The sequence below is a fragment of the Chiloscyllium plagiosum genome, unplaced genomic scaffold (genome assembly GCF_037043375.1).
Source record: "Chiloscyllium plagiosum isolate Xiang-an unplaced genomic scaffold, Cpla_swu_hap1 HiC_scaffold_3, whole genome shotgun sequence".
Classification (NCBI taxonomy): Eukaryota; Metazoa; Chordata; class Chondrichthyes; order Orectolobiformes; family Hemiscylliidae; genus Chiloscyllium; species Chiloscyllium plagiosum.
Window position 1 is genome coordinate 38,190,236 of NW_028270141.1, and position 15,139 is coordinate 38,205,374.

General features: G+C 40.7%; 1 protein-coding gene across 1 annotated transcript; it reads right to left on the reverse strand.

Annotated features, from left to right (window-relative positions):
• Window positions 1-3,880: 3,880 nt before the first annotated feature.
• Window positions 3,881-12,699, reverse strand: LOC148150559 (putative G protein-coupled receptor 139). The gene is made up of 2 exons (XM_087975825.1): window positions 12,627-12,699; window positions 3,881-4,812 (listed from the first exon to the last, which is right to left on the reverse strand). The coding sequence occupies exons 1-2, from the start codon at window positions 12,697-12,699 to the stop codon at window positions 3,881-3,883; spliced, it is 1,005 nt and encodes a 334-aa protein (XP_087831951.1).
• Window positions 12,700-15,139: the final 2,440 nt, after the last annotated feature.

Genomic DNA, 15,139 nt, shown 5'->3' on the forward strand with positions numbered 1-15,139 from the left:
ATGTGTTAAGTCATGAGAACTGGAACTTCATTGGTGACCACAATGTTGTTATATCAAGGAGAAGGGATTCTTTAATTTTAGGAAGTAAGGTATGTCTACAATCAATATTTATGCATGTGTGTAGATATAATTTGTTACATGTGAAACAATTCAGATGTGATGCCAGAGCTGCCCACCAACATTATGTTCCCCTGGAAGAGATCACCAAGTTATATTACAATCTGATTAGGGGCCAATAACAGAAACAGAAATTGCTGGTGAGACTCAGCAGGTCTGGCGGCATGTGTAGGAAGGAAACTGAGTTAACATTTTGAAACCAGTGACATATCAGCAGAACTGCTAGCAGCTTGGAAAATATGGTATGTATGCTGAAATGGAAGTGGAGGAGGAGGTGAAGGGTAGAGGTGAGCGGATATGTGGAGACAGAGGTCAGGGAGAGAGAGAAATATGAACAGGGGAGGTAAACAAGGAGATAATGGATATCAGGCCAGGGTAGAAGAAAAGCTGAATAAGTTGTAATAAGATCCAAGAGTGAGAAAATGGATTCATTGTGCTGAATGCATGCAATGTTATAAAGGTCCTAGGAGCATGTGAGAATGGCTGCCTGTGCTAAAAGGAGTCCATGTCATAATAGAAACCGCTGTGGGGTGTGCAAAACCATAGCAGAATGGAATCAGACATTAAAGTCATTCAACTCGATGTTAGTTCAGAGAGGCTGCTAGCTCCCAAAGTGAAGAATGATAGATCCTCCTCCGAGTTTGTGTTGAGCTTCACTGGAATACGAAAGTAAATCTGAGAGAGATATGCTGGCCAGGGAACACAGTGATGGATTGAATTGGCACATAACTGGAAGCTCAGGGTCAGTATCCAGCATCCTCAGTTCCTTCTTTATTTCAGGGACCAATAGCCTTTATTTGTAAGGTAAACAATACATTTGCTGAGAGAATAAAGTCACAAGATCCCATTGTTTTGAACCAACGTAACACTTCAGAATCTGAACACATGGGTAATGTGATGCGATTGAACACACTACAGTGCATATCACATAGAAAATCCATCCAGGACAGATCCTGTGGATATCACAGCAACTCCATTCAGATCTGAATCACGCAGTGGGTCATCAAACAACACAGTGTTTTGTTTTTTAGTTATACCAATCCAGCCTAGAACCTTTCTGTCATGGACTGTCTCAATGATTGCTCCTGTCATTGACCGATCATCCTTCTGTGCTGGGCTCATGTTCCCCTTGTCTCTGAATCTACACTCTAGTCCTTACTCACAGAGACAGCTCCAGTTTTTCACCTACACCTCGCTGCAACAAATGCCTGGTTTCTCCATGAGCTTTAACCTTCTCCGTTGTATGAAGCAATTACTGCTTATGGGAGATTCCAAAACACTCTCTCATGGACTGAAATATGTTATGCACCTGGCCAGGCCCCCTCAAAACATTTCAAGAAGTAGCCTGGACCAAACTTTGCTAGTTGTTTTGAGCAGGTGTATAGTAGATATCGCAGGAGCGATGTCGCTGGCCCAACCACTCAGTTTTAAACAAAACAGAATTTATTTGCAACATCACCCAATGAAACACAAACAAAAGAAAGCAGAATATACCATAACTTAACCTCTCCAAAAACCCAACAGGTTATCCCAATTTAATGATGCTGTTCCAAATACTTGCAACAATCCCCATCAACACACCTTGGCAAAAAAGGTAAAATTTAACAGAGGCTCCTACAGGAGAGATGTCAGAGAGAGAGGAGACCAGCATGGACTGGCTTCTTTCGGTCCAGCAACTTCACAACAAGCACTTGCTCAAACCAGAGTAAAGCTGAGCTGGGAGAACTGGCCACTCTCTTTTCATTGTATAAGTGATTTTTGTTTTTAAACCTAAAAGCTTCTTCAAGTAGATAAACCCCAGACATTTTGGAAGCTGGACTTGCTGAAAAAAAATGAAGGACAACATAACTTTGTTAAATCAGCAGCAACATTACAAATGTTAATGTTCTCAGGCTTCTTCTGAGCAATACCACCTCCCCCACACAGCTTCCCACCAACAAAATCCAGAAACTCCCCCTCTCACTTTATCAGCTGCTCTAGACTCCTCTTGAGGCCTGGCCTCACTTGGTTAGCCAAGTTCCTTTGACATCTTCCCTGCAGGACAGCTGAAAATACACTCTCCAAAGAAGGTGTCTTCCCCTCTTTCTGTCCAACTAAGCTGTGACCCTGGAACTGTTGTCAGTGGCTCCCGGACTATCCTTTGTGACTCATTGAAAATCTTGCAATGAGCTCCTCCACTATTGCATGACATGGAGACAGACAGCCAAACAAAAGCAGCCTTTCTAACTCTGCGTTCTCAACAGAGTAAAATTAAAATCTTCAAAGACCCTCAACATTGACTGCAATGGTTCCTAACCAGACTTTTTGAATAATCCAAGACTTTTCAAATAATCAATTCTTGGTACCAAGTCTGTGGCTTAAAAGAAAGTCTTAACAATTTAATCAACATACAGAAAAGTTAGAGGGCAAAATTAAATAACGAAGTCATTTAATCTGTCTATGTTAGAGAGCTCTAACATATTTAGCCTGATGCAAAACATCTGGCATTCAGTTTCTCCAGCAGTGTCTGTCATTGAGAATGTATAAGACTATGGCAACTTATTCTTGTTTTAGAAATATCAACAACAGCTCTAGGAAATAGAATAAATATTTAAACAATACAGCTTTTAATTTCAGCCCCATTCACACAAAACATAGACAGACAAAGGATCACTGTAAAGGCATAAAGGAAAACATTAAAAAAACTGGCCAGATTACTGAAGTAGTTTTCATGAAGCATTGTTCCACAGGCATAGGCAATGCTTTCTTGTTTGATTTCATGAAGGTGTCGATCAGAGTTACATTTACAATTCACCTCAGATAAAGACAGTGATCATTAGAAGTTAGTTTTCTAAACTCTGAACTTTCAAGGATGCTCTTGTGAGATTAGACAGGGCGTTTTCAAACCTTCATGCTGAGTATCAATAGCCAGATTCTTTCTTTTACAGAAAACACAGTCCAAAACCCAATTTACAATCTGACCATGCCCTTAAACAAAACAAAGATGATTTTAACTTTGCTTTCTTCTGTCAGAGGCTGCCAGGCCTGCTGCGATTCTCCAGCAATTTCTATTTTGATGTCTGACTATTCACTGACAGACTGACTGTTTCCACCACAGGTTCCCAGTTGCTATTCAACACCTGCCATCTCATTGTGCTTAAGATCTTTTCCAGACTTGCTGGAACCAATTTCCAGGTACTGGCCTCACTAATAACCAATGTCTGCTATCTGTTTAATCGTAATGCTCTTCTCGAGTGATGAAGCATCTGCAGAACCTTTTGATCAGGAGCCAACATGCAATTAACTCTCAGGCCTGGCCTCACAAATAAGCTAAAGTTGCTTGGTACATTTTCCTTTCAACATAAACTGTTATTCACAAACCAAATGTTAACTTTAGTTCACACTTTCCAGTTCACAACTCCAAAATGAAATTGATGAAATAATGAAAACAAAAATAATAAAGAATCAGTGAGATCTTTACCACTTTCAAGGTGATGCACAAAGGCAATCTTCTGGCATTCAGTTTCTTTAAAAGTTTTAATAGGATGGAATGGAACTTGGAAAAGACAAAGTTGACAAGAAATGAAAATCGCACATTGACATATCTGATTAGAATTCCAAGAAGCATAAGCTGTTCATGCCACTACTAAGCAGGTTATCACTTAGAAATCCACAAATAATGACCAAATATAATCACACAGCTCTGAATTGTTTCAGAAGCAAACTTAAAATGACCAAAGTAGAAAAATTTAGGCTCAGCAAATTTAGGGACTGAAATGCAATTCTAGTCTCTCAAATAAAATTTATTTTCTTCATTTTTCAACAATCTTTCAATCAGTGCCCAGGGAAATTTCAGAACCTTCTTAAACTCTTCCCTGAAATTCCTCTGGGTAGCTGCATAAATACATGTGTTTGTGCAGGAATTCAAATATTTTATCATCGCTCCGCACTCAGTGGCGATGTACGCAGGGGATGTACGGTCTCCTCGATAGTAAGTTGTGTTTGTTAGTTTAGTTGTTACAAAGCTCACATTTGTTGTGAGCCACAACAATATAAAACTGCCCGATATAGTGAAGAGTAAAATGATGGATTTCCTTCGGTTCTCCAGCTCTGAATCTCTCTCATTTTCACGTGTGTGACCCCGGAGAGCTCTACGGACTTTATTGGCTAGTAGAACACATCTCACTGTCAAAGAATTTAACAAAATGATTAAGGTGAATGGGAGCCAAACACGCCAAATGCTGTGAAACCAGACGGACATTACACCAACAGTTGAGGAGAAAAACACCAAACTTCCCCGACAGCCCCATTGCATTTTGTTAATTGCATATTCATGTTCATATGCAAACCAAACAGGAATATTCTTTATAAAGATCAGGATAGAGAACATTGTTATAACAATAGATGCTGTTCTCTTGGTGCAGTATTTTGCTTTCAACTTCTGGTGGCAAATAATTATAAAACGGTCAAATGTGAAAGTGACAGTGAACCAAACGGACAAATCAAGGCTGACAACAGTCATGTACAAAATGAAAGTGCACACAGGAGTGTGAGACAGGAATGAATGTGGAAAATGATAATTCAAAATATAATATACCATTACATTGTTGATCAAGACCAGTAGATTCGCTGTTGCCATGGCTACCATGTAGAAAGAGATACACTTGGAAAGACCACACTTTCCTTGGGCTAGAATTACAATTGTTAATAGGTTCACTGTAAGAAAGAGAAAGGACAGATTATAAGTAGCATGATAAGCAAGATATTGTCACAAGTAAACAACAATAAACATTTAAAAAATCAATCCAAGACATTCAACAAGAATACATTCTACTGAAAGTCAAAAACTCAGTCAGTAAGAGCCATCCGTGGTTAACTCAGGAAGTTAATAACGATTATTTTATTTATTCATGAATGTGGGTATTACTCACCCTTTCAGCAAGTATCCTCCATTTCAAATTGACTGGAAAACCTTTCAGAACGCATCATTTTGTTGTGGGTATAGCGTCAAATGTCAGCCAGACCCAATAATAACAGAAGATTTCTTTATCTAAGGGAGATTAGTAAAACTGATGGATTTTTTTTTAAAGGATGAGATTGGTTTCATGGTCATTATTTGGTTAGCTTTTTAAAAGTTTGGACATTTATTGAATTCAAACATCCCCTCTTCCATAGTGTGATAGAAACCCATGTCCTCAGAACAATGACCTGAGGTTTTGGATTTCTAATCTAATGATATCGCCAGGATACCATCAGCTCCACTAAGCATAGGATGAGGTCATATTAATTTTGCAATGAATTAAAGCACAATGGAGGATTGGGAGTATTTTGCATTCCAGCAGAAGCCACTAAAATTTGAGAACATTGGAAAAAATAGATTATATAATAACAGCTGTTCATGGCATTAAAGGGATAGCAAATGGAAAACAGTCACTGAACTATATGTTAGTCCATCAGCAAAAAAAAAGTTTAAATTATTATGAATATGAGCAAACAGCAGAGATACTAATGTAACATGTTGTATCTGTCTTTACAGTAAAGGACATTGAACAGAAAATTAGAGATGCATGTGATAAGGGAATATTAGTGATCATGGATGATTTTAATCTGCACATATATTGGGCAAATCAAATTAGCCACAATGCCATAAAGGAGGAATTCTTGGAGTGTATATGGGATGGATATCTTGACCGATACATAGAAAAAGCCAATTGGAGAGCAAACCATCATAGACTGGGTACTGTGTGATGAGAAAGGAATCATAGCCAATCTAGGTGTGGGGATAACTGATCATAAAATGGAATGTTTTATCAAGATGGAGAATGAGATAGTTGATTTGGAGACGAAGGTGCTAAATCTTAATAAAGAAAACTATGAAGATATGAGGTGTCATTTGGCCTTGTTAGATTTACTTGCAGGGAGAATTACTTGCAGTGATGACAGTGACAAACATTTAAGGAAGACATGGGGGAACTACAACAACTGTTTATTCCAGTCTGGCACATAAGTACAATGGGTAAGAGGGCCAACCCATGGATTACAAAGGAAATTAGAGATAGTACAGGTGTCCCCCGCTTTTCGAACGTTCGTTTTATGCAACTTCACTTTTACGAAAGAGTTACATTCGTACCTGTTTTTGTGAATCAGAAGAGGATTTTCGCTTTTAAGAAAAATCACGATACTTTTTCCCATATAAATCATACACCTTCTCTTTACATTATTTTCAGCTTGTGAAAGATTTCCAGGGAACACCCTACTTTTGGGTTGCGGGGGATACCAGTATCCAATTCAAGGAAGAAACATACAGATTGGTCAAGAAAAAGAATAGGTCTGAGGATTGGGAGCAATTTAAAATTCAGAAAATGAGCTGCCAGAGGAAGTAGTGGAGGCAAGTACAATTGCAACATTTAAAAGGCATCTGGATGGGTATATGAATAGGAATCATGAATATGAATAGCGAATGCAATGTTGTCTCTTGTCTCTTATCTCAAGAGGGTTGGAATATAAAAGCAGAGATGTACTACTAAGACTTTATAAAGCTCTGGTTAGGCCCCATTTGGAGTACTGTGTCCAGTTTTGGTCCCCACATTTCAGGAAGGACATACTGGCACTGGAACGTGTCCAGCGGAGATTCACACGGATGATCCCTGGAATGACAGGTCTAACATATGAGGAACGGCTGAGGATACTGGGATTGTATTCGTTGGAGTTTAGAAGATTAAGGGGAGACTTAATAGAGACATACAAAATAATACATGGCTTGGAAAAGGTGGATGCTAGGAAATTGTTTCAGTTAAACGAGGAGACTAGGACCCGTGGACACAGCCTTAGAATTAGAGGGGGTCATTTCAGAACAGAAATGCGGAGGCATTTCTTCAGCCAGAGAGTGGTGGGCCTGTGGAATGCATTGCCACGGAGTGCAGTGGAAGCCGGGACGCTAAATGTCTTCAAGGCCGAGATTGATAGATTCTTGTTGTCTCGAGGAATTAAGGGCTACGGGGAGAACGCTGGTAAGTGGAGCTGAAATGCGCATCAGCCATGATTGAATGGCGGAGTGGACTTGATGGGCCAAATGGCCTTACTTCCACTCCTATGTCTTATGGTCTTATGGTCTTATAGAAGGGTTTGGAGGGGTATGAGTCAGGTGCTGGCAGGTGGGATTCAATTGGATTGGGATAACTGGTCGGCATGGATGAGTTGGACTGAAGGGTCTGTTTCCGTGCTGTACATCTCAATGACTCTATGACTCTAAACTCAGGCCAAGAGATTGATTAAGAAGGGTTTCTATAGGTACATAAAGAGAAAGAGATTAATGAAGACAAATATTGCTCCCCACAGACAGAAACAGGGGAATGTCTAATAGGGGACAAAGAAATGGCTGAGCAACTGAATGCATACTTGGGTCTGGCTTCACAAAACAGGACTCAAATCAGGTACTGGAAATGTTGGAGCATGCAAGATGTAGTGAGAGGGAAGAACTGAGGGAGATCAATATTAGTAGAGATATGGTGCTGGGAAAATTGAGGGGATTGAAGGTGGATAAATCCCCAGAATATGATAATCTACTTCCCAGAGTACTTAAAGAACTGCCTCTGGAAATAGTAGATGCATTGGTGGTCATCTTCCAGGATTCTACAGACTCTGAGAGATTCCCTGTAGATTCAATGGTAGCTAATGTTACTCCAATATTCAAAAAGGGAGATAGAGAGAAACCAGGGAATTATAGACCAGTAAGCCTAACATTGGTAGTAGGGAGAATTCTTGAATCCATTACCTAGGGCTTTATAGCAGAGATTTAGAAAGCAGTAGCAAGATCAGATAAAATCAGCACGGATTTATGAAGAGGAAATCATGCTTGGCAAATCTGTTGGAATTCTATGAAGATTTAACTGGTAGAGTTGACAAAGGGGACCCAGTGGATGTTGTGATGATGCTACTCCTTTAACAAGATCTTTCTGTCCTTTTTTGTTTATGAGATGGTCATAAAGGCAGAGGTTCCAATATGTCTTGAAATAGCTACTTGTGAAAGCTTTCAAGTTTTTTTAAAACAGTTGTACAATGAAAAGCGAGTGGCCAGTTCTCCCAGTTCAAGATTTGATTTAGTTTCGTTTTACAAGCAATCAGGTTTTGAGACTGCTGGTCAAAGAAACAGCTCCATGCTGATCAGTACAGTACATTACAGTACTCCAGTACAGTACAGTAGAACAGCACAGTACATGAAAGGTTGAGATATAAGTCCTTTGGCCCCCAATGTTGTGCCGAGCTTTTATCCTATTCTAATATCAAATTAACCTACATACTCTTCATTTTACTATCATCCATGTGTCTATCCAGGAATCGCTTAAATATTTCTAATGTATCTGACTCTACTACTGCTGCTGGCAGTGCATTCCACACACCCACCACTCTCTGTGTAAAGAACTTACTTCTGATGTCTCACCTAAACTTTCCTCCAATCACCTTAAAATTATGCCTCCTCATGAAAGCCATTTCCACCCTGGGAAAAGGTCTCTGGCTATCCATTCTGTCTATGCCTCTCTTCATCTCATACACTCTATCTAGTCACCTCTCATCCTTCTTCACTCCAATGAAAAAAGCCCTAGCTTTCTCAACCTTTCTTCATAAGACATGCCCTCCAGTCCAGGAAGCATCCTGGTAAATCTCTTCTGCACCCTCTCTAAAGCTTGCACATCCTTCCGAAAATGATGCAACAGAACTGAACACAATATTTCAAGTGTGATCTAACCAGGGCTTTATAGAGCTGCAGCATAACCTCGTGGCTCTTAAACTCAATCCCCCCTTAATGAAAGCCAACACACCATACGCCTTCTTAACATCCCTATCAATTTGGGAGGTAACTTCGAGGGATCTATGGACGTGGATCCCAAGATCCACACTATTCCTCCACACTGCCAAGAATCCTGCCTTTAATCTTGTAATCTGCATTCAGACTTGACCTTCAAAATGAATCACTTCACACTATTCCACTTGCCTCTCTCTCTCTCTGATATCTCTCCTGTAAGAACCTGTGTTTGATTTTACCTTTTTTGCCTAGGTGGTGTTGTTGGGGATCACTGCAAGTACTTGGAACAGCATTATTAAGTTGTGATAAAGTCAGTTGAGTTTTCAGATAGGTTAAGTTATTAAAAATTTGATTCGGTTTTGTTCATGTTTCATTAAGTAGTTTGCTAATAAATTCTGCTTTTTTCTAAAACTGAGTGATTGGGCCAGCTGCATTACTCCTGGAATATCCATTTATACCTGCTTAAAAATACAAGAAAAGTTAGGGTCTTGGCTTCCTTCTTGATATGTTTTGAGGGGATCTGGCCTGGTTCATTACATTGCAAAATATTTCAATTTTCTGAAAACATTTGACAAAGTCCCACATAAGAGATTATTGTGCAAGATTAAAGCATATTGGATTGGGGGAAACGTACAGGGATGGATAGAAAACAGGTTGGCAGAGAGGAAATAAGGATATGAATTAATGGGTCCTTTTCAAATTGGCAGACTATAACTAGTGGATACCACAGGGATTGGTGCTATGACCCCAACTACTCACAATATATATTAATGATTTGGATGAAGGGACAAAATTAACATCTTAAAGTTTGCAGATGATACCAAGTTGGATGGGAAGGTGAACTGTAACTGGTTTGCAGAGATGCTTCAGCATGATTTGGACAGGTTGGGTAAGTGGGTAAATCAAAGGCAGATGCAGTAAAATTTTGATAAATTTTGGAAGCAAAAACAAGAAGGCAGATTGCTACCTGAATGGCTGTAAATTGGGAGAGGAGAATGTGCAGTGGGCCCTGGTTGTTCTTGTGCATGTATCACTGAAGGTAGGTATGCAGGTGCAGAGGCTGCAATGTAGGCAAATGGTATGTTAGCCATCATTGTGAGAGATTTCGAGCACAGGAACAGGGCTGTGTTGTTGCAGTTATATAGGGCCTTGGTGAGGCCACACTTAGAATATTAGGAGAAAGTGAGGACTGCAGATGCTGGAGGTCAGAGCTGAAAAATGTGTTGCTGGAAAAGAGCAGCAGGTCAGGCAGCATCCAAGGAGCAGGAGAATCGACGTTTCGAGCATAAGCTATTCTTCAGGAATGAGGAAGGTGTGCCAAGCAGGCTAAGATAAAAGATAGGGAGGAGGAACTTGGGGGAGGGGGGTTGGGAATGCGATAAGTGGAAGGAGGTTAAGGTGAGGGTGATAAGTCGGAGAGGGGGTGGGGGGCAGAGAGGTCGGGAAGAAGATTACAGATCAAGAAGGCGGTGCTGAGTCCGAGGGTTGGGACTGAGATAAGGTGGGGGGAGGGGAAATGAGGAAGCTGGAGAAATCTGCATTCATCCCTTGTGGTTGGAGGGTTCCTAGGCAGAAGATGAGGTGCTCTTCCTCCAGGCGTCGTGTTGCCATGGTCTGGCGATGGAGGAGGCCAAGGACCTGCATGTCCTTGGCGGAGTGGGAGGGGGAGTTAAAGTGTTCAGCCACAGGGTGGTTGGGTTGGTTGGTGCGGGTGCAGCGGATGCAGTAAATGATGTGTCCGGAGGTGCAGGTGAATTTGTGACAGATATGGAAGGATCCCTTGGGGCCTTGGAGGGAAGTGAGGGGGGAGGGGTGGGGGCTGCACCCGATGTGGCCTCCTCTACATTGGGGAGACAGGCCACCTACTTGCAGAACGTTTCAGAGAACACCTCTGGGACACCAGCAAGGCGTGGCTAGATATAGCATTTGGGGTGATTGGGAACAAACTTTATGCAGAGAAAGCTGGATTAGCCTACTGAGTTGGACAGTCAGCCATGATTGAGATGAATGGTGTAGTAGACTTGAAGGGCTGAATGGCCTCCTCTTGCTCCTACCTTCTATGTTTCTATGTAAATGTCCTTACCAAAAATAAGGAGTATCCTAGTGCCTATTAAGAGTAAGGAAATTAAACTAATTAATATCGGTTGGAGAACCAGGAGGAAGGAAAATTAGCCCTTACTGAGTCAAGGGTAATATTTTAACATAAATAGAGGATCACAATAACAATTGCCTTTTATCATTCCAGATATTTATTGAATTCAAATTTCCTCACCTGAAAAGGGAAAGGAAGAATAAATGGAGTATTTTTACCTGGGCAGACCATGCCAAGTTGCGTGCTACAAGAATCAGTGCTTTGACCTCAGATATATATAGAATACAATAAAAAGGAGAAAATAATGTATCTAAGTCTGTTGACAATGCAAAGCTGGGTGGGAATGTAAGCTACAAATCGAACTCAGAGAAGCTGCATAGAAACTAAGACAAGTTCCTTGAGTAGGAAACAATGTGGCACTTGGAGTATGAAGAGGGGAAGTTTGAGGTTACTGACCTTCGTCAGAACAATGGAAACTCTGAGTACTCGTTTAAAAGGCATCAAACTTGCAACTTTTCAGAGAGACCTCTGTGCACTTGTACAAGAAACACCAAAAGTAAACAAAAGTGAAATACTATGGATACTGGAAAGGCAGAGTGAATTTCGCCATTATCCCCTGAAGTTTACATGAAGAGGCTTGATTGATCAATACTGAAAGGTATTCCCATTGAATCGGCAATAAAGGATAACTGAACACAGTCTCACATGCAGGGTCAAATATTTAGAAAAACATTCTTCATTAACGGATTTCACAATCAATGAAAGTTGATATTCCACAAAGTTGTGGATGTTCTATTACCGGCTAAGAGAGATAGATCTTTGGTTTCTCAGGCAATCCAGGGATGTCAGGAATGGTGGGAAAGGGATGTTGAAACCCAAGATCAGTCACAATCGTTTTGACTGGGTGAGCAGGCTCAAAAGGCCATATGGTGTATTCCATGGGCAATTTCAAGACTGGGAGTACATTTTTAAGGTGCAAGGAGAGAGATTTCAAAAAGACCTGCGGGCAAATTTGGTACACAGAGGGTAGATCACGTGTGGAATTAACATCCAGAGGAAGTGGTGCATGTGGATACAATTCTGACATTTAAAAGAGATATTTATCATGGCATTAACAGAAAACGCTTGGAAGGAAATGGGCCGGAGGCGATTAGTTGGGCCTAGTTTCGTTTGGGATTATGTCCAACATGAACTGGTTGGTCAAAAGTGTCTGCTTCCGTGCTGTAATACTCTTTTATTTGGAGATAAATATTGAGATCATTTTACCCGATTCCATGCAACTATCAAGATAGCAATGTCAGGCAAAATTATTATTGAAGCTCTCATGTGGGAAAACTGCCCACACATTTATATTACACCCCTATGGGGGCAATAAAATAACAGGATGGTCCAAACATCCGAGCGTTGACTGAACTGAACAAAAACCCTTGCACTCAAACATGCCCATTATAACATCTATAAGGTTATCAGATTAAAGAAAGGTGGAAAACAAGAGCAAGAGATTCATGAGTTAGTTCCAACAACTATCAAAGGTGCAACACAGTCACACAGCAAATATATCACATTATTGAACAAGGAGGTAGAACAGGGAGTATATTTATCCTGATTCATAACAAGCCGATTACAGCAACTCACCAGGGACACCAACAGCTGAGAGAATCGGGTAGTAACTCTCTTTCACAAGCAGAATAATTGGAGGCTGCTCCATTCTGAATTGTATCCAAGCTAAAAGTGTGTGACTAGTACAAGTCTGATACAGGGGCAGGGATTTCTCTATTTAATCACACATCAATCCTCCAGTGAGCCAGATTACATCATTAGGGACATTCGCAATAGTGTTTTAACAAATAAACTCAAATTCCCTTTTTTGTTAGTCTAATGTTTTAGCAGAATAAACGTTTGAAAATGCTATTGAGAAATTTGACAGAACAACCTACAATGAAACAACTTTTCATGAATATAGTTTGGAATCTGTCAGTAGTGTGATGGTACCGTCTCTATTCATACAAGATTGCTGGAGACAGATCCCCAATAGCTGTCATCTTGACTTAATCTTGACTTATCTGTAATGTCCCAATCCTCCACTAGCACAAGTGAGCATGTTCTAGCAGTATTAGTGGTATTGCATATTACCACTAGAGTTACAGTGATACTACATTACCAACTATACCTTACTTTGGCAGTAACATTAACTGTATTACTCCAGTGCAAGTTCTATCTTGCATTGGTATGACCATGTTACAATGGTAGTAGTGGCAACCTCCTTTGAAATTAGACTTAACTGTGTTACTCCAGCTCTAGTGAAATCCTACATTGATACTGGAGCTGATTACTTCCAGTGCTAATGATACCCTACAGTGACATGAGAGATAATGGTGTTACTCCAGTTATATTGGTACCTTGCATTTACATCAGGGTTACTTGCATTATTACGGTACCAATTTTACTCATACATTCCGGATTCAACCAAAGAACAGGCTAAACCACACATGGTATTTGACAGCAAATTAGAATTAATTAATGACTTCATAGAAGAGTGACCAGAAGCAGCAGAGGCCATAATATTTTTGAATTTTACATTAGTTTGAAAGAGAGAAAATAGTCGGTCCAACTCTAGCATTTTAACCTTAAATTATGATAACCACAAATCATACTTAGACCTGTCAATGCAGGAATTGAGACATTATGTTGAGGTTGAACAGGATGTTGGTGAGGCCCATTTTGGCGTACTGTGTCCAGTTCTGGTTGCCCTGTTATAGGAAGGATATTATTAAGTCAGCGAGGGTCCAGAAGAGACATACGGGATGTTGTCGGGATTGGAGGGCTTGAGTTATAAGGAGAGGTTGGATCAGATGGGACTTTTTTCACAGGAATGTAGAAGGTTAACAGGTGACCCTTATAGAGGTTTACAAAATCATGAGGGGTATAGGTGCTGTGAATGGCAAGTGTCTTTTCCCTAGGATGGGGGATTTCAAGACTGGGGGTATATTTTTAAGGCGAGAGGAGAAAGATTTAAAAAATGCATGAAGAGCAACAATGGTTGGGAAAGTGGAGCTGAAGTCAAAGATCAGTCAAGATCATTTTGAATGATGTAATAGGCTCAAAGGGCAGTGTGGTGTATTTCTGCTCCTATCTTGTGTTTTCATATGGATCAATTTTAAATATATATGGAGAAACAGGTTAAGAACATCATACCAGATTCTGTGCAAATACTATTACACAGAGAGTGGTTTTGCATGTAGAATGAACTTCTGCAGTAAGTGGTGGATGTGGGTGCAATTACAATGTCTAATGATTTGGATGCGAGCATAAGAGGTGCAGTTAGTAAATCTACAGATGACACCAAAATTGGAGGTGTAGTGGACAGCGAAGAGGGCTACCTCAGATTACAACAGGATCTGGACCAGATGGGCCAATGGGCTGAGAAGTGGCAGATGGAGTTTAATTCAGATAAATGCGAGGTGCTGCATTTTGGGAAAGCAAATCTTAGCAGGACTTATACACTTAATGGTAAGGTCCTAGGGAGTGTTGCTGAACAAAGAGACCTTGGGGTGCAGGTTCATAGCTCCTTGAAAGTGGAGTCGCAGTAGATAGGATAGTGAAGAATGCGTTTGGTATGCTTTCCTTTATTGGTCAGAGTATTGAGTACAGGAGTTGGAAGGTCATGTTGCAGCTGTACAGGACATTGGTTAGGCCACTGTTGGAATATTGCGTGCAATTCTGGTTTCCTTCCTATCGGAAAGATGTTGTGAAACCTGAAAGGGTTCAGAAGAGATTTATAAGGATTTTGCCAGGGTTGGTGGATCTGAGCTATAGGGAGAGGCTGAACAGCCTAGGGCTGTTTTGCCTGGAGTGTTGGAGGCTGAGGGGTGACCTCATAGAGGTTTACAAAATTATGAGGTGCATGGATAGGATAAATAGACAGGGAGTCCAGAACTAAAGGGCATAGGTTTAGGGCAAGAGGGGAAAGATATAAAAGAGACCTACAGGGCAACGTTTTCACACAGAGGGTGGTACGTCAATGGAATGAGCTGCCAGAGGAAGTGGTGGAGGCTGGTACAATTGCAACATTTAAGAGGCATTTGGATGGGTATATGAATAGGAAGGGTTTGGAGGGATATGGGCCGGGTGCTGGCAGGTGGGACTAG